General features: G+C 46.9%; 1 protein-coding gene across 6 annotated transcripts; it reads right to left on the reverse strand.

Moving 5' to 3' along the window:
• Positions 1-10,602: 10,602 nt before the first annotated feature.
• Positions 10,603-23,575, reverse strand: RNF122 (ring finger protein 122). 6 transcript variants are annotated; one of them, XM_036300537.1, is made up of 7 exons: positions 23,413-23,575; positions 17,341-17,497; positions 13,463-13,508; positions 13,091-13,132; positions 12,110-12,196; positions 11,813-11,895; positions 10,603-11,555 (listed from the first exon to the last, which is right to left on the reverse strand). In XM_036300537.1, exons 2-7 carry the CDS (start codon positions 17,448-17,450, stop codon positions 11,441-11,443), a joined length of 483 nt encoding a protein of 160 aa, XP_036156430.1. In that variant the 5' UTR covers positions 17,451-17,497; positions 23,413-23,575; the 3' UTR covers positions 10,603-11,440. The 6 variants fall into 6 exon arrangements, with proteins under 6 accessions (XP_036156430.1, XP_036156429.1, XP_036156432.1 ...); XM_036300536.1 differs by having other exon boundaries at positions 23,141-23,575; XM_036300539.1 differs by lacking the exon at positions 23,413-23,575 and adding an exon at positions 20,297-20,379.
• Between the last annotated feature and the right edge of the window lie 741 nt (positions 23,576-24,316).

Below are 24,316 nucleotides of genomic sequence, written 5' to 3' on the forward strand. Positions count from 1 at the left end.
GAGCTGCCCCCTGGTGGTCAGTGCGCTCCCACAGGAGGAGCTCTGCTCAGGCATAAGCCAGGCTGACGGCTGCCAGCACAGCGGTGGTGGTGGTGGGAGCCTCTCCCGCCTCCTCAGCAGCACTAAGAATGCCAGACTGCAGTTTAGGCCTGCTCCCCGCTGGCAAATGGACATCTCCCGAGGGCTCTTGGACTGCCAGAGGGATGTCTGATTGCCAGCTTAGGCCCAATCCCCTGGGGAGCAGGCCTAAGCCAGCAGGTAGTCACCCCCCGAGGGGTCCCAGACTGCGAGAGGGCACAGGCCAGGCTGAGGGCCCCCCCCAAGGGCACAAATTTTTGTGCACCGGGCCTCTAGTATATATATAAAAGCCCAGCGACCAGAACAGTGGAATGACCAGAATGACCAGTGACTATGATGTGCACTGGGGCAGCCAACCTGCCTGATCCGGGCCCTGGTTGCCTCCCACCCCAGCCAGCCTGGCCCCCGATTGGCCCCCAACACCCCGATCAGGGGTGGGGCCAGCCAATCACCTGCGGCCCCTCCCCCCCGCTGGCCCAGCCTGATGGGGTGGGTGGGCCAGACCTCACCCATGCATGAATTTGTGCAACCGAGCCTCTAGTCAACAATAAAAAATACATTTTATGATGGAAAAAAAAGAATTTTATAGTTTTGATGACTTTTATTTCCTTGTCATTATTCTTTTTATATTCAAATTGTCCTATCTTTTTCCAAGAGGGAGTCTAAAAAATATATTTTTTAATAAACTTTATTTTTTTAAGTATGTTTTTATTGATTTCAGAGAAAGGAAGGGAAAGGGAGAGAGAGATAGAAACATCAGTGATGAGAGAGAGAATCATTAATTGAATGTCTCCAGCACACCCCCTATTTGGGATCAAGCCTGCATGTGCTCTGACTAGGAATCAAACTGTGACCTCCTGGTTCATAGGTTGATGCTCAATCACTGAGCCACACCAGGCAGGCATACATTTTATTTTTTAGAACAAAATTTAGTGGAGGGTACAGAGGTTTTTCACATATTCCCTGCCCTCACACATGTGCAACTCAATAGGAGTCTTTTCATTTTGGCTCCTGTATAATTTTTCACATTTTTTATTTTATTTTTATTTTATTTTTATTGTCTAAAGTTTTACATATGTCTCCTTTTTCCCCAATTGACCCCCCTCCCTCCAGTCATTCCCACCCCAGGCAAGCCCCCACTGCCAAGTATCTGTGTCCATTGGTTATGCTAATATGTATGCATACAAGTCCTTTGGTTGCTCTCTAACTCCCCCACCTCACCTGCCATTTGTTTCTGGATCTATTTTTGTTCATCAGTTTATGTTGATCATTATATCCCACATATGAGTGAGATCATGTGATATTTATCTTTCTCTGACTGGCTTATTTTGCTTAGCATAATGCTCTCCAATTCCATCCATGCTGTTGCAAATGGTAAAAGTTCCTTCTTTTTTATAGCAATGTAGTATTCCATTGTGTAGATGTACCACATTTTTTTAATTCACTCATCTGCTGATGGACACTAAGGTTGTTTCAAAATCTTAGCTATGGTGAATTGTGCTGCTATGAACATAGGGGTGCATATATGCTTTCTGATTGGTGTTTCTGGTTTCTTGGGATATAGTCCTAGAAGTGGAATTACTAGGTCAAATGGGAGTTTCATTTTTAATTTTCTGAGGAAACTCCATACTGTCTTCCACAGTGGCTGCACCAGTCTGCATTCCCACCAGCAGTGCACGAGGGTTCTTTTTTCTCCACATCCTTGCCAGCACTTGGTGTTTGTTGATTTGTTGATGATAGCCATTCTGACAGGTGTGAGATGGTATCTCGTTATTGTTTTGATTTGCATCTTTCCGATGATTAGTGACTTTGAGCATGTTTTCATATGTCTCTTGGCTTTCTGAATGTCCTCTTTCAAAAAGCGTCTATTTAGGTCCTTTGCCCATTTTTTGATTGGATTGTTTACCTTCCTTTTCTTAAGTTGTATGAGTTCTCTGTAAATTTTGGAGATTAAACCCTTATCTGAAATAGCATTGGCAAATATGTTCTCCCATGCAGTGGGCTTTCTTGTTGTTTTGTTGATGGCTTCTTTTGCTGTGCAGAAGCTTTTTATTTTGATGTAGTCCCATTTGTTTATTTTCTCCTTAGTCTCCATTGCCCTAGGAGCTGTGTCAGTAAAGCTATTGCTATGACATATGTCTGCTATTTTGCTGCCTATGGATTCTTGTAGGATTTTTATGGTTTCCCGTCTTACATTTAAGTCCTTTAGCCATTTTGAGTTTGTTTTTGTGTATGGTGTAAGTTGATGATCTAGTTTCATTTGGCTCCTGTATCATTTTGACATGACTCAGTAGCCTGGATTTCTTCCTTGCTTTCTAGAATGACAAAATTGAATCAGCCATTTTCCCAAAGAGCCCTAGTTCCTTCTAAGGGAAAATGCTATTTAAAGGCTACAGTCCAAACAGTGGGATGCCATTGCTTCAGAGTTTTTATTACTTTTAGGCTTCCGGGCTCAGCAGACACATCTAGGAAATATGTTATTTAGAAAGAGAAAATAAATCATGAATTCATATTGATATTCACAATTCACATGGAAGATTCCAGGCTTCTACTTTTAAAATATGAGACATATAGCTCTTCTTTTTCACTGAAAATATTATTTCCTAATAATAATATTAATATTATTAGTTACTTACTTTGACCTAAATATACACATAAAGGTATTAAGATAAAAAACAACTTAAGATTTCTTGGCTGTTCTTTTTTGTCTTTAGGATGTATCTGGAAAATAATTACAATCAAATGCTAGGTTTCAAGTCACTTGAAAAAAACCTTTTTATGGCTTTGTGGCCAACTTTATACAGAATTAGATTCATTTATTTTTGTTACTTTTGAGTCTTTTATGAATGGCTTTTTTTTTTCTCATTCCCTTTTCTTTTTCAAAATAATATATTTTTATTGATTTCAGAGACAGGAAGGAAGAGAGAGAAACATCAATGATGAGGGAGAAACATTGATCAGTTGCCTCCTGCATGCCCCCGCCCCCCCCCCTCCCCCCCGCCGCCACTTGGGATTGAGCCTGAAAACCAGGCATGTGCCCTGACCGGGAATTGAATCCTGACTCTCTGATTCATGGGTCCACACCACCAGGCTCTCATTCCATTTTCAACACACTCAACTCTGCCTTCACCCCACCAATCAGCAAAACTGCTCTTGTCCAGATCACCAATAGCCCCCTCATTGCTAAATTCAGTGGACACTTTCGTATCCCTCTAATTTGATCTCTAAGGAACATCTGACCCTTGATCTTTCTCTCCCTAAAACCTTCTTCTCTTGCTTGTGGTGAGCTCGCCCCTCCTGGTCCTCCTTTGACCTCTCTGTCACTCCTTCTCCTCTGCTTTTTCCTGCGCTTGAAAGGTTGTAGCCCCTCAGGACTTGCCATTGACCCTTTTCTCATTGCCAACCTTGACTCTGGGGGTGCTCTCATGCTCCCCACAGCCTATAAGGTGTTCAACTCCCGCTGTGGACCTCTCGCCCAGACTCATGGCTGAGCTTCAGAATCACACATTCCAATTCCTATCTAGTGTCTTCTTTTGTATGTCTTATGAGTAAATTTTATATTTCTGAACTGAAATTTGAATCTTCTGAAAGCTTCCAAAGCTTTTCGTTCTATATTTTCATTCCATCTACCCACTCATTTCGCCAGAAATATGACTGTCATTCTTGCTGTTTCCTCCCTCCCCACCTGCAACCTATTAACAAGTTCTATTGATGTTCTCTCTAAAATTTTTTTTAAAATATATTTTTACTGATTTCAGAGAGGAAGGGAGAAGGAGAGATAGAAGCATTAATGATGAGAGAGAATCATTGATCAGCTGCCTCTTGCATGCTCCACACTGGGGATTGAGCTCTCAACTGCAACCCGGGCATATGCCCTGACTGGGAATCCAACCATGACCTCCTGGCTCATAGGTCGATGCTCAACCACTGAGCCACATCAGCCAGACTCTAAAAAATATCTTGAATTCATCAATTTTATTTGCTGCCACTGTTACCATCTCACTCCAATTCCTCTCCATTTGACCAATCCAATAGCCTTCCCTTCTTGTCCACCATCCCATCTCTATTAAAAACTTAACTTGTGCCCTGGCTGGTTTGGCTCAGTTGATAGAGCATCGGTCTGCTGCTGAAGGGTCCCAGGTTAGATTCCAGTCAAGGGCACATGCCCAGGTTGTGAGCTAGATCCCCAGTAGGGGGCGTGAAGGGGGCAGCCATTCAATGAGTCTTATCACTGATGTTTCTATCTCTCTCTCCCTCTCTAAAATTAATTTAAAAAATATTTTTTAAAAGTAAAACCTTAACTCACATAATGTCATTTCCCTGCTTAAATCCCATTATCATAATTAAAACTCCTTACTGTCACTACTGGGCTCCACCTCACCTGACCCTTGGGTCCCTGCAACCCCATCTTGCCCCTGTATCACTTAGCTCTGGCCGCACTGGAGCTGCTTTCCAACAATCCAAGCTCCATTTTGCCTCAAAGTTCTCACATATGCTCTTTTATCTGGTCTTTCCCCAACTCTTGTCATTCTGGTCTCAGTTTAAATGCCTCTTGCTCAGAAAGGCCTTTCTTGCCTATCTCGCCCCCTCCCACCCCCGCACCCCCAGTTTAATTAAGTGGGTACTGCATACTATTTCCTGGTTGGCACGTATATACATTGTGTTTGTTTAGTATCTCTCTATCCAGTTAGACCGTAACTGTCTTGGGAAAGGGAACATCTTGGTTTTTGTTCATTGGCACGATGGCTATTTGACTGTAAGGGCAATTATCCATATCAGACTTCCATACAAATGGCATATTCAGGGGTTTTCAGCTATGACCAACGAAGCAAAGCAAATCAATGTCTGAGTGCAGCACCGGTGACAATGTATGTTCAATAAAGGTTGCTGTATTAGGATGGTTAGGGGGAAATACACAAGCTTTCTTATCAACTTTTCATTTAGCCCCCTTATTCAGGGGGAGGGCTAATCCCTATGACTCTAGAAACAAAAATAGCTTATATTTGAGTATCACTTTGAATCTTTTCAAAACATTCTTTGATGTACTCTTTTTAACCACACTCTGAAGCAGTCACTATATTTCCACTTTACAGAGGAGAACAGTGAAGCGCAGAGAGATTAAGGAACAAAGCGGGGGGGGGGGGGGGGGGGCAGCTAATTAGAGGCAGAGCTGGACTTAAATCCCATTCTTTGAATTCCAATGCTAGTTTTGTTTATTCCACTATACAAATTAACCTCACAATGAGGAGCAGAAGGGAAAGTACCCATGATATCCTAAAACAGCCGCAGTTCATACTGACTGGCCAGTCAACCTTTTCTCAATACTGAGCTTTGCCCCTTTTACAAACCAGTAACTATGAACAGAAATCACTCAAAACTGCTCTTTCTTCATCTGTGCTAACGGCATGCATTTCTCTTTTTAAGTCAGACTTTAAAGAAATTACTTCTGTTGTATTCTATAGGTACGTCTCACTTTAAGAAACACGAATTTAAATAAAAAAGTAAAAAAGTCCTAAGATCTTATTTAAAGACTCAACATAGAATTCTTTTTTATTTTTTAATATATTTCATTGATTTCAGAGAGGAAGAGATAGAAACATCAATGATGGGAGAGAATCATTGATTGGCTGCCTCCTGCACTCCTCACACTGGGGATCAAGCCCGAAACCGGGGCTTGTGCCCCGACTGGGAATCAAACCATGACCTCCTGGTTCATAGGTCAACACTCAATCACTGAGCCACGCCCGCTGGGCAACATAATTCTTTTAAATAATGAAACCCGCCTGGCACATTTAAGGCAATTACACAATTCAGGGCTTACAATTGCCAGATCACACACAGCAGGATGCCTGTTTCTCACCCTGAATATATGTGTTTTTAACCTCACAAACCTGTAATGAATTTGCTGGATTGCTGGCTTTGCCATATTCTCAACATATAATAAAGGAAAAATTTGCTTCTTTGCAGAATAATTAAGTTGAGGACATTGCATTCTAGCCACAAAGAATTGCAGATTTCCTTCTGTAGGCATTTTTCCTTTCAAAAAGGTTGCTTAAAGTGGTTTTTAAAAGATAATTCTAGCTTGCTGAATTTAGGGTGTGGAAAAAGTCCAAAGCAGAAATATTCCATGGCTAATTGTGCAAGCAATATTCCATGGTTAATATGTGTAGTAAGGGTAGGTGTCCTACACTGTTGATGATGCACGCCCCCTCCCCCTTGACACACAACACATCATTTAGCAAAGTGAAAAGTTACCAGGGGCAGTGAAGAACCCTTTAGCACCATCACCACATTTTAAATGTAAAATGATTTCATATTTGAGTTCTTTCTCCCATCCAAATACTAACCAGGCCCAACCCTGCTTGGCTGACAAGATCAGATGAGATAGGATGTGTTCAGGGTGCTATGGCCATAGAACTGAGTTCTTTCTAAAATCGCCCTGAAGTCATAGCTACTTTTCAGAATTTATCAGCAAGTTATCAGAAAATGGATATCTTCATATTCAAGGCAGATTTCTCATTGTTCTCAGTTCACTTGCAAAACAAGATGTTAGCCGTAAAATTTAATACAAGGCGTGTACTGGTATCTGAAGCCTGCTTTGAAATGCATTGAAAAATACACTGACTAGCCCTGGCTGGTGCAGTTCAGTTGGTTGGCGCATCATCCCCTACACGAAAAGTTGGCGGGTTCGATTCCCAGTCAGGGCATATACCCAGGTTTTGGGTTCAATCCCCACTTGGGGAAGGTACGGGAGGTAACTGATCAATGTTTCTTCCATCCAGGTCTCTCTAAAAATCAATAAAAAAACATATCCTCAGGTGAGGATTAAAAAAAGTTAATTAAAGCTAGATGGATGATATAGGATAAAATATAACAAAATGTTTAATGTAGAATGCAGGTGGTTCACACTACAACTCTTCAACCTGAGAAGAATAAAGGTGGCGGGTCCCAAGGATAGTAGGCACCTGCAACTTAGCTCCCAGGTAGCATTCTGAGATGGTATCAGTAGAGACAACCGTGTGAGACCTGGACCGCCTGGGCCCTTGACACCTATACCAGCTTCTCACACAGCAAACTGGGCAGGATGATAGATGCAGAGTCTTTGGGGATTCAGAGAACAGGCAGCCAAGTGGTTAGAGCATATACAGAAGGAAGGGTTGATCTGTGTCACTGAGACTCGTGAATTATTCTGAGAGGAAAGAGCACTGCAGATGGGGAGAAAGTGGGTGGCTCAAAGGTCAAGGGCAATTTAAAGGTTAGAAACCAATGCATTTCTGGAAGTCTGAGTTTGCAGTGGAGATTCATGCTTACAACATAATATTAAGACCACCACCAAGTTCTTGGTCCTTAATCATCCAGATTTAAAATACTCCAGGAACTTTTTATAGCTTGTCTATTTTTCTGCAAACAAGACCCATCAAAATGTATCCTTGTGCCTCCTGGAGCTGTGGAGTTCCCCTTCATCTACAGAGCACATGCCCTAGTTTGTTTTTGAGACTGTTACATAGACACAGAATCAGAAGCCATGCCAAGGCCCAAAGGTGACCTTTGCTCACGTCCTGTCTATATAGTTTGCCAGTTTATCACAGGAAGAATCAAATGGGCATGTTTTCAAAAAAAATAGAGAGGATCCAGTGCTGTTGATGGTCTGAGGCATGGAAAACAAGTTTAACTTGTTTTCATGAGTGACATTTGTTGTATAAGCCTGCACGACTGGTCATCAGTTTGTCCTGGTTTTAACAGAAGATTCACCTGTGAGTGAGGGATATGATCAAGGTCATCAAAGATATTATGACACCCAGACAGAAGAGGGTGATAGAATGGAGGGCAGAGGTTGGGTTTAGCTTAGGGGGGTCAATCATTGCAAAGTTGGGGAGACCTAACAGGCCCTAGTGAGAATGGAAAAAGGCCAGATGAGAAATGGGTGACTTTGAATTGAAATGGAAAGATTGATGGGAGGGAGAGAAGGGGGAACAGAGGGGCCAATTCTTCAAGACACCCATTGTCCCAATCTATCAAAGTCAGTGATTTGCAAATTCTGCTTTGAGCTTCTCACCTTCACTTTAATCACCAACTTTGTAAATGGTTGATCCATTTAAGTTTCTTTAAAAGACACAACCCACTGTGGAGTTAAAAAAAAACAAAAACAAATCCATGGTCCTAGATAATGGCAAGCAAAAAAATCATTTGATGATTATCTGGGGCTTTGTCCTTTATGACTGCATCAGCCCAGGACTTATAGAACCTGTTACTTTATCTTCAAGGAACACAACCTGCCTCCAAAGCTATGTTTGTCGAAGCTAACACTGAACTTAGATCTGTACAATCTGGATTTGTGCCTTGGTGCTGATGCTTATCTGTGTAATTATGAGTAAGCCATTCATTTGCTTTTGTCCACATTCTATCTTGAACTCAGAGGGGTACACACAGAAAGGAAAGCAAATTGTATTTTTGTGAAAGAACTTGGTGGCTAGGTGCTCATTATCTGGTACACATGATTATCAGCTAGCTTCCTTCAGTTCTGTTCCCCTTTGAAACACGTTTGCAATGCAAACTCCTTTTCAGTGATGGGAACAGTACCAGGTGTAGTGTAGATGCCCATGAATATTTCGTGCAAAGAAAAATATAGGCTTAGCTCCCAGATGGTGCCCAGGTCTTTTAGAAGACTGATCTAAAGAAACTTTAGGAGTCTCCGTCTATCAAGTCTGAGGTTCCTGGCAGCACACAGGACACCCTGCGCAACTCCACACTGAATTGTTTGCACTCTCTGGCACACAAGAGGCCGTTGAATCCTGGGATACTTTTGTCCATATCACTCTCAAGACTCAGCTCAGGTATCCTCTTCCTGCAGAAACCCCTACTGTCCTGGGTTTCCACACTGAGTTAAGGGTCTCTCTACCACAACAAACTTGCTGACCCAAAGTACTGTGATTGCACCCTTTCCCAAGGTAAGGACTGTTCCCTCACAGTGCCTGGCACAGACGGCAGCAGACCTAGGAATGCTGACCTGAGTAACAAGACCACACTAATGACTCTAAATTTGGGACTATTTCACTTGTGATTGGCTACTAATAATTTACATTTGACCAGGCAAAACATATCTAGTTTCCCCCTCTCTGGAGTCCCATCCTACCTAGCTGTATTGAAGCACTGAGAGTAATACAAGGCATCTTTACACTGTCATTTTGATTCCAGGACAATGCTATTTGAGTTCTCAGACATTTTAGTGCCAACATTTTAATGACAACCTGCCAAACCTGGATTTCCCTTGAGAGGAAGGGGAAATGGTGAGGGAGGAGCATGTAGATGAAGCCAGCCTGCAGACCACTGGCTTCCCCGCCTGCAGCAGGAGCTAGAGAGAGGGCTTGGCTTTGCTTTGCATAGGAAATGCATTTTATTCCTACACTAAAGCAAGCTGGCAGGACTAGAGGGAGAAGTGGTGCCCCGATGAAGGAAAGACCAGGCCTCATAGGGTTGGCAGCAGCAGGCAGGGCGTATAGAGGCATTAAGGAAGATAGAATTACCCCTGAAGGTGTGAAATGGCAAAAACAGGCACATCCTCAGGCAAAGGTCCCCCACTGAGATGCCCCAGCTGCACCTCAGATCTGTCCAGCTTGAGCACCGACTGTGCCAAGAGCCTCATAGTACAATTGCAGTGGTGAGGGTGTCACCTACTCCTGGGCCTGGCCCCTCTGGGCACATGGGCATCTCTTGCATGCCCGTGACCCACACTCCAAATGCTTCTCCTGTACACAATACCCAGGGCTTGCCCCCTGGGATGACCATTGGCACTAATGTCTTTCACCAAGCAGGGTGACCACAGCCCAATTGTTCCTGCCACTCTCAATCCATCTTGCATATCCATTATTGACACATCACCCCCTTGGGACACAGAGAGCAAAATGGCAAGATATGGGGTCCAAGATCTGAGTGCGCACAGGGGCATCGAATGTTAAGTCCTATTTCCAGATGTGGCATAGGGTAAGGTAGGTCAGTGATTGTCAGCTAACGGTAAGAAAAAAGTATAAGGGAAAAGAGATCAAGCCCCCATGGTAGCAACCTAGACCTTTTTGGTTGCCTTAAGAGCACAACAGCTTTAAATACAAGTAGAATTCTACTACGTCTTAGTTGGCAGAATGGTATGGTGGCATACACCAACTTTCTTTAAAAATGTTCTAGAAATCCAATGAGCCTGGCTTATTCAGGTCATAAAGTACATTGACATTAGTCCCAACCTGTGCTGTACAGGCAGTAATCTATCGCCAATTTTTCTTTTTAAGGGTTAGGAAACTGTGTGTGTGCGTGTGCGTGTGCGTGTGTTTGATTTGAATGTGGGGAAGTGAGAAGCAGCAGTTACAGAGCTTTGTTCCTTATTGGTGGAAAAAAGCCAACAGACACAGGCCACAACCACAGCCAAAAGGTTAGAGAAACTTGTTATTAAATTTAATTTTCTTTAAATACATACCTTCTCCCACCCTCACCCACTCTGGGGAGGAACAGAACCCTCCCCCCCACCCCCTCCATTCCATATATAAATCCTGAGATGGTGAGGATGAAGTATAAAAATACTATTTACAAGGGGAAGGAGGTGTCTGTTGCTACCTTCACCTTCAGATACCCCCCTCCCCAGGCCCCCTTTGCTCCTTTAGAAAAAGCCCCTGGAAATCTGTGTGAGTGTAGAACAAGCCCTTCCTCTGGAGGGGCACTCAGACTCCAACGTGGACTAGGAAGCTCCGAGATTGACGGAGGAAGAGAGCGAATGGATAGCACCGCAGACCCTAGCAGGGGGAGGGATGGCCCTCCGTCACCCTGTAGCCAGGCTGGCCAGCCAGCCTTTGTTCCCATAAGTCCCATGTAAACATTGACTTTGCTTTGATATGTCCCTGCTCTTCCTAATTTCCTACAGAGCCTCCCTCACTTCCACTGGAGGCACTTGGTTCCTTGATCTTTTCTTCCTTCCCTTCTAACCTTCTGATGGAAGGAGTGGGGGACAAGGGAGGACAGAGCCCATCTCATCCCTTCTAGGGCTTTGTGGTCATACGGTCTCTATCTCTACTGTATGCTTCAAGGGTGATTCTTCCCCCAGAGCAGGGTCAGGCAGGGAAATCATCCAGTACCAGGATACAATGGTCTTGATGGGCGATGCTTTCAGTACTGAGTAGCAGAGAAGAAGACTTCAGGAGGCAGGAAGGAGGGGCAAGTCTGGCTTCTCACTGATGGTGGGAGACCAGCCCTGAACTACCTCCCCTTCAGGTAGGCATGACCATTATCACCCAACAGTCTTGTTCACTGCAGCTGTGCAGAGGGACCAGGCACCCATGAGGCAAGACGTCTTCTCCAGGCCTTGATGTAAAGGCAGCCCTCACACCAGCTCATCCAATAGGATTCCGATGCTCTGAGTGGCCTCGGAGGGGCCAGCAATGGGCTTGTTACACATGGGGCAGACGCAGCGTACTTCTAGCCACTTCACCAGACACCTGTGGGCAACAGAAGACGTGAGATACCGCAACCTGCTCTGGCCGGCTATCAGAGTCCAGCTGTTTCTCAGACCCAGACCATCCTATCCTTACTGCAATCGAACCTCTCCCTTTTGCCTGCTGTCCAGACAGGTTGTAGGAGATTGCTGACAAGGGGGAAGTGGGAGGAGGTAGGGATCGGAGGTTCTAGAAGACATTTCCTGTTTATTTCTTTTAAAAGGCACCCCCGGGCACACATCCCCACTGTAGACACTTACTTCCGATGAAAAGCATGCTGGCATGGGAGCACACCTAGCTCATCCTTCCCCTTGAAGTCTTCCAGACAGACTGCACAGGTCTGCTGTGGAGAGCAAGGGGGCAGGGGCAGTGTGAGATCGGGCAAGAACCCCACTCCCCACCCTGAACACACATTATTGCCACCCCACAGTTTCACAGGTTTCCGTTGGACAGTGCTATTCTAGAAGAATGGTTTTTAATGCGTTCTAGCCTAGCACATTTAGCAAGGGGACATGTCTCAATAACGAGAGGTAAGGTGAGGGTATGTGGTCAGTTACCTTCTTTAAATCCAGCCTTCTGTCCATATATATGAATCCCCTCAATCTCAACTGAATTACTCTTCTAGAAGAGGGCTTGGGAAACATCTGAACTTGTTGAGATATAAAAAACAGGGGCAGCCCTAGTTGGTTTGGCTTAGTGGATAGAGTGTCGACCTTTGGACTGAAGGGCCCCGGGTTCGATTCTGGTCAAGGGCAGGCTTGATCCCCAGTAGGGGGCACGCAGGAGGCAGCTGATCAGTGATTCTCATCATTAATGCTTCTATCTCTCTCTCCCTTCCTCTTTGAAATCAATAAAAATATATTTAGCCGAAACCGGTTTGGCTCAGTGGATAGAGCGTCGGCCTGCGGACTGAGAGGTCCCAGGTTCGATTCCGGTCAAGGGCATGTACCTGGGTTGCGGGCATATCCCCAATAGGAGATGTGCAGGAGGCAGCTGATCGATGATTCTCTCTCATCGATGTTTCTAACTCTCTCTCTCCCTTCCTCTCTGTAAAAAAATCAATAAAATATATATTTGAAAAAAAATAAAATAAAATAAAATAAAAATATATTTAAAAACAGGGACAAAATGGGTTCATTTCTCAGTAATCTTGTGTCTGGTGATATCTGGGATGCTCCCTTCTCCACACAACCACAAACACTGTGTGCAGGAGGTCCTGGTTAGGAAGGAAGCTTTGGGCGGTGAGTTAGGTGACCTCCAGGCACAGGTGGGAAAGGGGTAGGAATGGCCTATTCCTAAAGAGTCAGTGTGCAGGGGAACCCAGGATTTGTTGGGTGTGGGCAGAGTGAAGGGGGGACAGGGAGGAACCACAGGCATGGACACACTAGTTAGATCCATAGTCTGCCAGGGCAGAGTGAATATACAAGGGTAAAAGGACCTTCTTTTCAGAGGTTCCCGAACGGGCCCAGGCTGAAAGCTGAAGGTGCCCTGTGCTTTACCCACGGGGCCCCTCCCACTTGGCTTCCCAACACACTCACCCCATATAATTGTGACTTCTTGGCATCCCCTTTAAGCACCACCTGGGAACAAAGGAGGCAGCATGGTGTCCAAAGAAGCCAATCACGGGGCCAGGTGGTATCAACCAATGAGGAAAGTCCCCAGCTCTGCACAGGATCCTCCTCCCCTTCTCCCTCCCTCCTCACTCCCTCCCTCCCTCCTCCCTCCCTCCTATTAAGGGGATGCTCTGGGCACTGCCTAGGCCAAGGACAGTGAAAGGATTTAACCCTGGAGAAGGCCAGAGGGGAGGCTGAGGGGGATTCCAGGCCAGGACAGCTCAAGCTTCTCCTCTTCTGTCTCTAGCAGGACAAGGAGCAGAGGAGGAAGTCTCAGGGAAAGATGCAGTGCGTTACCTCCTTATATCCATATCGTTCACTCTGTGCCTGGTTCCGCAGTTTGCTGGAGAAAAAGAAAAGGAGAGAAGCGGTCACTATGGCACCAACAGAGCCATTCAAAGTAGGAGAGGCAGGCGGGCAGGCTGGCTGCCTGGCTTCTTCTGGGGGTGGGGACAGGTGCTCCTCACAGGGGTGGCTCACCTATAGATGCCATGGAGTAGGGTTTGGACCTATGTGGGTCACCCCGAGTGAATTAAGGACTCAGGCTCAACAGCCTCAACATTTTCTGCAAGTGCCACTGACTTGGGGGTTCCCTCTTCCTGCTTTTCTCAGGAGGTAAATTCCTGCAGGCTCCCAAACCCTATAGATTAACAATTACCGAATGTAGAGAAATTAGATAGTCTTAAAAGGGCTATTTCCATGAACCTAGGGGAGCAGGATAAAGAAGTGTCTGTTGGCCCTGCGGGACGTTCTGCCCGGAGAACACAGTATTCTGGAAACAGAGCACTCTCCCCTCACGGTGCCAGGAAAACACAGGCGAGCCCTTCTTTGTTTGCTCCTTTTTGTTTCAAGCTGGTGGCCTGCATGCTGCCTCTCTCAGGAGCCAAAACCTGGCACGCGTTACTAAAGGCAACGGCACACCCTTACCGGGGACTTGCTGTGCACCGATCCCCGCACTACCATATTCAAGTACGTGCCCATCGACTCCAAGCAGCTTTAGAGGGACAGGCTTCCCTGTCCACAGATGAGGGGAAAGGAAGTCCAGAGAAGTAACTTGCTCAAACTTCAGAGCCAGTTGGCAGCATTTGAATGAAAGTCTATCTGATTACAGAGCCCGAGCTCTTTAACACAAAATGTGGCCTGTTTCACCAATTAGGTGAGCACTCCATAGTCGGGGGCCTGGCCAGGCCATAGGTGCCTGGATCCTCTAAAGAACAAACTCCAATCCAAGTGGCTCCTGCCACTGGGCTGAGGCCTGGGCAGCACATCTGTCCCCTTTCTCTCCCCTCTCCGGAGGGTTCCTAAAGTGGAGGGTTGGATAAAGGCCTCCTCAGGGCTCCCACTGCCCCATCCTTCACTTTGCACTTTCATATGTTCACAGGCATCTCTGTCCCCGCGTCCCAGTGAGAAGGGTGGGAAGGATGCATCCAAAGCTTACATACCTGCCAGCCGACAGACACGGGGGAAAGAAGGAATGTTCAGTCGGGTGTGCTTACAGCTACCTTCTGAGGGAGACAGCCACTCTGAGCAGGTAGGAGCAGAGTGACTAGGGAAGCGGTGAGGAGCCTGCTTCTTAGCCAGAGAATGAGGGGATGCCACACATAATTGTGAGCCTCAATGCAACATGGCTATTATGTCGTGTGCGCCGCGCTGTACGGGCTGATGCCTGGGGTGCCCTCCTTTTAATGGTCTTATCCGAGGAAACTCCAGAAGCCTGCCTCTCGGAGCACAGGACGCTCAGAACACTGAGGGGCTTAAAGCTGCACCTGCACCCTGCATGCAGATTTCTGGATCAGGAAGCTTTAGAGTGTGATGAAATGGGGCCAAACAGGTTGCAAAAGGAAACAAAACAAGAAAACAAAGATGCCGGGCCATCCCAGCAGGGGATACGGTGCCAACAACATTGGACAGGTGGCCCTTTCAGCTGTTGGGTGAGCAAAGTAGCTAAAAATACGCTGATTTCAATGACACCATTTCCAGCCACTGCCAGTGAGCTCTCCCTTTGCTTCTTTTCCCTTTTGGAACAAACAATGCAGCCAGGTCCTGAAAATAATTGTTCCTTTCCTGCCTGTGTGTACTTCACTGGCCCCTCCATCCTGTGGAGGGGAGAGATCAGCCCTTTGGGGGCTGGGGGAGAATGAGTGTGGGGGAGCTGGGAGTGGAGGCTGGTGTTGGCCAATGAGCTCACCAGGTCACGAGCAGGGGTCATGGGCCTATTTTGGCTGAGGAGGAAACCAAGAAGCAGGGAGAGGAAGTGGCTTCTGCACTTGTGTGTCTTTCTATATATAGACGCCCACAGGCTGCCACACACCAGTGAGCCTCTGGAACCATGAGACTGTGGGGTGGGCTGGCTCGGAGCGGGCTGCAGAGCAGAGTGGGGTGGTGCAGGGGCAGATGACGGCAGAAGGGACAGGTGGTGCCGAGCAGCCCTGCCACAGGAAAGCTTTTGGCACCGTGCGGTTCTGTTGCTCTGTTCCTTCAGGCCAGCCAAACAAAAATTAATCAGCCATCCCCAGCTCCCAGCCTCTCCTTCTGCAGACACCCAATCTTTAGCTGTAAAGAGGTGGCCACAGCCACAGTTCCCCTCCACGTCATAGTCAAGGAGTAAGAATCAGCCATTTATAAAGTGGACTCATACCTAAACTGCAGGGATGTTCTGAGGATTAAGTGAGCTAAGTATTTTACAAAATGCTAACCATGATGTCTGGCATGCAGGTGGCACTTGGTAAAGAATAGCTAAAAATCTAAGGTTACACCCATTAGTGGCCCACAGTGATTTTCTAGGATTTCTTCACTTGGTCACCTTTGCAGCTTGGCATATGTGAGCTTGTGTGTGTGTGTGTGTGTGTGTGTGTGTGTGTGTGTGTGTAAAGGGACCAAGTGGAGTTGGCTTTACAGACTCCTCCAGCATCATACACAAATCTTTGGTATTGGAATGTGTCCCCTTCAGCCTCTGGGAACTGCACATTTGCTCGAGATGAGAGGATGGGACTGGCTGGTGGTCAGGCAGATGGAAGTTTGAGGAACAAAACTCAGGCTTGGGGAAAGGCGAGGGAATGGGGCAATACCAGAAACCTATCCTCACCCCCCACTTAATAGTGAGATGCAAATTCTAGACACAATTGTACAAGAGGAAAAAAACAAAAGTATTTACAGAAGATAGTGGCTTCAGTGGAAAATTCTAGTTGTAGGGACTTTTTAAAGTTCTGAGAAAGAACCGAGAGCACTGGGGAGCAGGCCTGCAGGCACTTCCTCCTCTTAGAGAGAGATCTTCCAGCCTGAAGAATAGGACAAGCACCTTCTCTAGCCTCCTTCTGGGTGAAGGACTCAAATCCACCAGGACGCCTCAGTAGGGAACCAGATCTCCTTTTCCTCTGTCTTAATTTCATCTTCTTAGATGATTTGATCAGACACTAGCCTAGACTCCAGCTGACATCTACTCAAGCATTTGTGGGGGTTAGTTATCACAATGGCTCTAGCATGTTCTGCTAGTCAGAGGCGCTCAGCACTCCCCAATATATAGCAAAGAATGATTAACACCAAAAGAGTGCTCTTGTTAGAAATGGCTCTAATTTCCAGTCTAAATTCCGGTTATGTCCCACATTTTTGGTAGGAAATAGCCACAGTTCCCGGAGAAACTCCAGTCCTTCCCTGGGTCCCTGTGCACTAAGGGAGGCTTTTAGTTTTTTCACTCTCAAAAATAAGGGCTCCAAGGCAGAATAAACAAGCAGATCTCCAGACACCAGCTGGCTAATATTAGCATCTGCTGGACATAGAAAGATTTCCCAGGAGGACAGAGGTACGTGCCACTGGTGTAACTCATGCCTACTTATCCCCAGCTACCCAGCGGGTGTGAGTGGGGCGAGAGACAGTTAAAGGACCATCAATGACATTACTTTGTCAGACAGTAAGCCTGACAACCTTAGCATAACTGGCCAAGAGGCAGGATGCAGCCCAACCCATAGTGACCTTATATGCTCTGGGGCAACTTGATAGGCTGATGTAAACAGAAACACTAGGCCTCGGGGGCCCAGTAAAGGACTGGCTAAGTCCTGTCTTTCAAACAGGACACCCGCTGGAGGCTAGTGACCGTTGTGAGCCTCGCTCAGCTCACCCTACCCCTGGCTGCCTCCTCCCCGACTCCCCCATTCCAGGTCAGCCAGTGAGTCACTCACCTGATGAAGTAACAGCAGAAGATGAGGCTGAGCATGAAGACAAAGATGCCTGTACCAAAGATGACCATGTAGATGTTCAGAGGAAGGTCTTGGAAACTGATGGGTGGCATTGAGCAGGACTTGTTAGTACTAACCAGTCCCAGGCCGCAGAAACACCCTGCAGGGAAAGGGGGAGGAAAAATAATATTATTCTAGTGGGAAATGTACCTCTGGGGCTGATGTACTCTGTGTCAGCGAAGACGGAAAGAGAACTGGCAGACTCTGGGCTCCTAAACCTCTGATTCCGGGGCTTAAGTTCATGTTCTAGTTCTAAGACTAGCTATGTGATCATGGGTCAAGTAACCAATCTATGAAATGGACTACTACACACAGTACTTAAAGCTGCATTCCCCATCTTGGGAGGTGGGGCGGAGGCGGGGTGTCAAGATTTCAGGCAATGGGCAGAAAAATGGAAATACTTCTTTCAGTTAGAGCCCGTACGGTGCAGCAGCAAAATGAAGAACCTTAGGTGAGGGAATGTATATTTGGGCTCTAAACTCCGTTTCTTCCTAGCTATGTGACCTTTTATGAGGTTACTTCACTAAGCTTCACTCTGTTATGTGAAAACAAGGAAAATACAGAGAGGACAAAAAAAATATATATATACATAGAGAACCAGCATTAAGAAATATGCTTTGTAGCCCTAGCTGGCTTGGCTCAGTGGATAGAGCGTCGGCCTGTGGATTTAAGGGTTGTGGGTTTGATTCCAGTCAAGGGCACATATGCCTGGGTTGCAGGCTTGATCCCCAGTGGGAGGCATGCAGGAGGCAGCTGATCAATGATTCTCTCTCATCATTGATGTTTCTATCTCTCTCTTCCCTCTCCCCTCATCTCTGAAATCAATAAAAATATATATTTTTTAAAAAGAAATATGCTTTGTAAATTGCAAAGTGCAACCCCAAAGGTCATTTGTCATTATGAAGCCACCTGCTCCAGGAGACAAGCTGCAATAGGACCAGAATAGAAATTATTCATTCCAAGGCTGAGTTCCAGAAAGTGGGTGGGGGTTGCAGTTTACTCTTACTGTCTACTGTCCCGGTTTCTACTCAAAGCCTCACTGTGCAGTCTCGTAGTAGCAATGATATTCCCTGGAGCTTATTTGAAATGCAGCGTATTGGACCCACCCCAGAAGAAATGAATCAGAATCTACACACTAACAAGGTCCTCAGCCCTACGCATTCAGCGCGGGAAGCACACTAGCTGCTTCCCTTCTCACATGACCTCAGGGGTATCCTGGTTGGTCCACCAACTGTGATAGTCATCTTCCCCTTGCCAGGGTTTTGTGTTGAGGTAGGTGTGTGACAAGATTCTGGCCAATGAAACACAGAGAAATGTCTGCTGAAAAAGGGAAGCTTTCTCTCTCTCTCTCTCTCTCTCTCTCTCTCTCTCTCTCTCTCTCTCTCTCTTTGGTCATGTCTGCTCAAAACACCTGTCCTGGTGGCAGCCAAGTTATAGCTGGAAAGAGAGCAGTTCAATATAAAGCCTGTGGCAGGGGAAACAAAGAGGAGGAAAGATTTTATCAGTTGAGTTGCTAGATTAGCCAGTGCTGGAGCCATTCTCTATCTTGGGGCTACTGGTTCTGACAGTACATTGCCTGTAATGTTTAACCATAAGGAAAAAGAGAAAAAAAAAGATAGGATATAAGCAATAAGCTGGTTGAGTGTTTATTCATGCTTGCAGGCAAAAATACCACAGTGATCCAAAAGATAAGCATAACATTTTTGTTTCAGAATGTGGTGAGACAAGCAAATGAGAATTTACCATATATCTGCTACATCCCAGGCATATTCTCATGCTACCAGTTTAATTTTAAAAAGACTCAATCATTGAACTGTCTATATTCCAACAGTTAACAAGGCCTGGCTCCAAAGTCCTCTGTACTCGAGCCCTCAACATCGGTTTTAGGAACTTTCCTGACATTTTGGTTACGAGCCAGAACCCATTAATATATACTTCAGAATTCTGCATTATAATTACCAGAGCTACAGTTCAGCAGAAGTCTGGCTTGAAAGATGAAGTCATCTTTGATGTACTTCTCATACCTCTCTTCATCCCCCAGATCAGCCGTGGGCAAACTACAGCCCACGGGTCGGATACGGCCCGTTTGAAATGAATAAAACTATTGAAAAAAAAGACCGTACCCTTTTATGTAATGTTGTTTACTTTGAATTTATATTAGTTCACACAAACACTCCATCCATGCTTTTGTTCCGGCCCTCCCGTCCAGTTTAAGAACCCATTGTGGCCCTCGAGTCAAAAAGTTTGCCCACCCCTGCCCTAGATCGATCCAGTGACCATATAATGAGCCTCCCTCCAAACCTCTTTCCTATTTTGTGCCCAATTTTATTGCCAAGTCCCTATTCCAAACAGACGTTAGGCCCAATTCTATTCCAAGTCCCTATCCAGTCACCTAATTGATGTCTAGTCTCTCCTCTAATTTAGCCCACATGGCTCTCATATCCTCCTACTCTGTTTCTATCATGAATTTCCCAAACTCATGACTGGCTTAAATTCCTCCTAACCATGTGTGCACTGGGTCCCCTCTTAACCTTCCCACCAATGTTCTCCAGCACCACCCCATGTGGGCCTGTCTCCTCACTACTTCTTGCCCAACTTTGTGCTCACTGCCTCCATGCCTTTGTTCATCAGCTTTATCTGCCTGAAACTCCCTGTCTTCCTAAAATCCACCAGACTTGGTCTTTGTGATATTCCAGTGACCCTCTCTTCCCAGAATTCTGTGTGCTCACAGCTCTATCACATGTTCTGGCTCTTGAATACTTAGTAATTGTCTTACATTGCCCAGTTGTTCCTAGCATCAACTTAATTCAAACATACATTAAGCATTGATTATATGACAAGTACCATGATAAAAACTGAAGATAAAAATCAAGGAAAAAAAATGAGTAGATGGTTTTACCTTCTAGGGAAGAAGAAAGCCACAAAGGTGTTTTTTGTTTTGTTTTTGTTAATCCTCATGCAAGGATATGTTTCCCATTGATTTCTTTCTTTCTTTTTTTTAAAGAGAGATACAGTGGAAGGGAGGGAGAGAGACAGAGAGAAACATTGATTGGTTGCCTTCCTGCAACGAAGGTATGTGCCCTTGACTGGGAATCAAACCTGAGACCCTTCAGTCTGAGAGCCAACACACTGAGTCAAACCAGCAAAGGCCAGACAAAAAGGTTTTCACCATACAAAACGAAGCACAGAGGAGGTGCAACTATAATCCTAAGATCAGAGATGAAAGTCCTTAACAACCTGAATGCTCTGAGGTCTGAGGAAAGCAATTTGGATATTTTCCAGTGCCTAGTCTAGTGTTTGGCTGGTTCTCAAAAACTAGTTAACAGATAAATAACTCCTAATTTTCTCAAACCCTGGCACCTTGGCAGAAACTCACACTCTGAAGTAAGTAGACCGATGTTTGGGAAAATTGCCTAGAAACTGCCCTCAGCTGAATGGATGACCAGTCAATGAACAAGTATTGTTGAAGGCCTGATTTACGCAATGACCTACACATTGTGGGTAAACAAGAAGTAATTCTTATCCTGAAAGATTTTTTTATTAAGCTGAAAACAATGAAATAATTAGCTACTAAACTTTGCTATACCCAACAATAAGCCCTTGCTTCTAGTCTCCAGCAGGATTTAGAAAGTTTTCACCACCCCTCCACTCAAATATTTGCTCGATGGGCCAAAGGAAATCAAATTTTCTTGAAGACATCATGGTGGACTGAGTCTATTCTGGAAAAGGGTCTTAGGGCTTCCCTTCAAGAAACTGTGTCCACAATATCAATGAGGCCCTCCTCCCAACAAGAGCAACTCCATCCCTCCCTGCCCCCAACACTATCTGATGCTATAAGAGGACCTAACCGCCAATCTGCCTTGACTCTCTATGCATTCTTTTATAGGTTGGATCCTGGTGTCTTTGGGGTTCCAAAGAACCGCATTTGGTTTCCTATTCTGGGAGCTCGCAGTGGGGTGACAGTAGCTATTGTAGAGGATTTGTGTATGCACTCTGCAGGCACTTTGGCCTCAGCAGTCCATCTTCATCATCTTCTCTTGTCTGATAACCCAGGATTGAGTCACTGAGCTTAGGACTCTTATGGGATAGGGGTGTAGGTGAGAAGAGCTTCATAGCCAAGAGATGGTCCATTTGTTTGAATGGTGAAGTTTTCCTCTAAAAGTTGGGCAGAACACCAACCCCAGGAAAGAGGGGATTCAGAGGTTTTTCACAAAACGGTGGGGAGAGGGACTGCTTCCTCATTGGAGTCAAAGAACAGGATCTCTCAGTCACTAAGAAGTGAACAGAGAAAGCAGCATGTCCTCTGCTGACCTAAGAACCTCTCTGAAAGAGGGCTGACCAGAAGAAAGGCCAGTGTGCCTGACAACCTCCCCCCCCCCACACACACACACCCGGGTTCTTCTCCTGAAGTCTCTTCCCCATTGTCTCAGCCGACCTATGCAAGCCCTGACATCAGAATGTTTCATCTCCGTGGGCTGGGAGTGGGAATGACGTCAAGAGAAGGGCTGGCCAAGAAAGACCAGAGACTGGGAAATGCCTCCTTCCCAGCCGAGGGAATCTTTCCCAGATGCCGGGATACACAGTTCGGCCTCACCCCCGTCTTCCGCCCCCTCTCCCGCAATGCCCGCCTATCACAGAGCTTGGTTCACTGTCAGGAAATTAGATACTACTTGCAAGAGGAAGGGGGTGGGGGAGGGCATTCTTACACATGCTGCCCAAACCTTGCCTTAAAACAAAAGCCTCTTGAAATAATTAATCCAAGACCTGGCAAGAAGGAGTCTGCTTGCAGAATGAATTTTTCCTTACTAGCCAGTTTGCCACACTCAGAGATAAGACTAGCTCTCCCCCTACCCCAACTCTACAAGCGTTACAAGTAGGTGGTCAAGATCCCAGGACCATTAGAGAGTATTAGTATTCAAGGTTTTGAACGGATCCCTGAGAAAGGCCCCCAGTTCAATTAGCTTGGGTGAGGAATCAGACCCACGCCAACCTGTTATCTCCTGAACCGCAAAGGAAGCCTCAGATGAGATAAATTTAGCATCACCCGGGGGTTGGGAGGGTGGCTAGTGAATGGGGTGGTTGGGTCTGGCGGTGAAAGCTCCACCATGAGGCTCCTGGGACCAGATTAGCCTGCACCCCGGGGTAACCGAGCTCCGAGATACGTATCTGCGAAGCGTTATCAACTCCATAAAGCCACGCTCTTTAATCCGGGCACAGAGCCCCATCGCAGCCAGTGCGAAGCCAACAAAGACACCGAGGAAGCCACCCCCGGCCGGGCCCGCACGCAGCATTGTGTGCACATTTCAAATAGCCTGCAAAGTTTCAGCCCGGGAACTTGAGCTCCCTCTAGTCTAGGAGATCCGAGCCGGAGCGCGGATTTCAGGCTCCTCCGACAATCACAACAAAGAACAGACTGGGAGCGCACAAAGGCAGGGGAAGGGGTAGGAGAGCGAAGCCGCCACACAAAGGCCGCGAACCCCTCGGCTCCCACGCCCCCGCCGCCGCCGCCCCTTCGGAGACCCTTCCCCGCCCGCCAGCGAGGTCGGGGCTTTGCGTTGGTTTGTTTGGTTGTTTTTCCATTTCCGCGCTGTGCGGAGCAGAGTTGGGCTCCAGGACGCCTTCTCGCCCGCCCCATTTCAAGAGAAACTTGGCTCGAGAGGCAGAGCGAGCCTCAGATCTTAAGTCTGGCGCCTCCTCCTCGTCCCCGGGGAGCCCCGCGCCCCCTCCTCGCCCCCGGACTCACCGTTACACCACTGGAATGGGTGCATCAATGAACGCGCGGCGGGCTTCCCAGGCGGACGAACGGACGAACGCAGGCGGCGGGGGAGGCAGGCGGGAGGGCGCACCGGCTCGCTGGCCCTCGCCGGTCCGCAGGTGGGGCCGGTGAGTCCGCCGCAGCCGCCTTTCTCCAGAAGTCGAGCTCCCTTCGGAGTGAGGGGCTTCGGAGAGGCCGGTTTTAGAGCAACAAAGAGGAAAGAGGAGAAAACAAACAGAAAGTCTCCCGAATCCACGCACCGTCGAGGAAATGCAGGAAGGGCCCCGGGGGTGGGGGAGATGTGGGGCGCCACCGAGCAGGATAGGGGTACCCAGGCGGCAGAGGCTCTCTGCCCGTTGCGGGGAAAGCCTTAAGGGAGACGGCTCAGGTCGCACCACGGGGAGGACAAGCGCGGCCAGAGACTCCGAAATTGACACAGGTTGTGCACACCCCCTCCCATATATACCCTGGGAAGCCCCGCCCCCTCCCGTCACCCGCCCTCCGGCCAATGGGAGTCTTCCTCTGGGCCCCGGGTATTCTTTGCAGGCCCGCCCCCTCCCAGGGCGGAGCGTCTTCGCAAGGTGGGGCGCCCCCCCACCACCACCCACCCCCATCACCTTCCCGGCCCCGGGAAAACTTAAGTGGAAAGAGGAGCGTGCGCCGCCGCGAGTTGGCCCGGAGCTGGCGGGACCAGCCTCCCCCGCCGGGGGCCGGGGAGACACCGAACAGTTAGGGCCACATTGTTTTCCGCCTCCGGATCGATTACGGTTTCTATCGCTCTTTGAGGAGCCAGTTCTTGGAGGAGCGGTTACATTTCTGCTCCGAGGGCAAGGATTTGGCGGCCAGCACGTTCCTTTGTTCACGGTAAAAGGGGAAACTGAAGCCAGAAGGTAAAGAAAATGAATGACAAAGTGAAATCTGGAATCATCTCCTTTTTGGCCAGTCCCTCATTTTACTAAGGAATTCAGGCTTGAAGTTTAAGCTTAATGATGTCCACGTAAGAAGTGTACAAACCTGTAGGGAATTTTCATAAGAGTGTATTTGAGCCTAAACTGACGACAATTGCCAGGAAGCCAGATCTAAACTGCTGCAGAGAGTAACAGTTTTACAGTTTCTTTTGTGCATTTGAAGTTGAGGTGACATAAGGGAGGTTACATGGAGGTG

The sequence above is a fragment of the Myotis myotis genome, unplaced genomic scaffold (genome assembly GCF_014108235.1).
Source record: "Myotis myotis isolate mMyoMyo1 unplaced genomic scaffold, mMyoMyo1.p scaffold_m19_p_3, whole genome shotgun sequence".
Classification (NCBI taxonomy): domain Eukaryota; kingdom Metazoa; phylum Chordata; class Mammalia; order Chiroptera; family Vespertilionidae; genus Myotis; species Myotis myotis.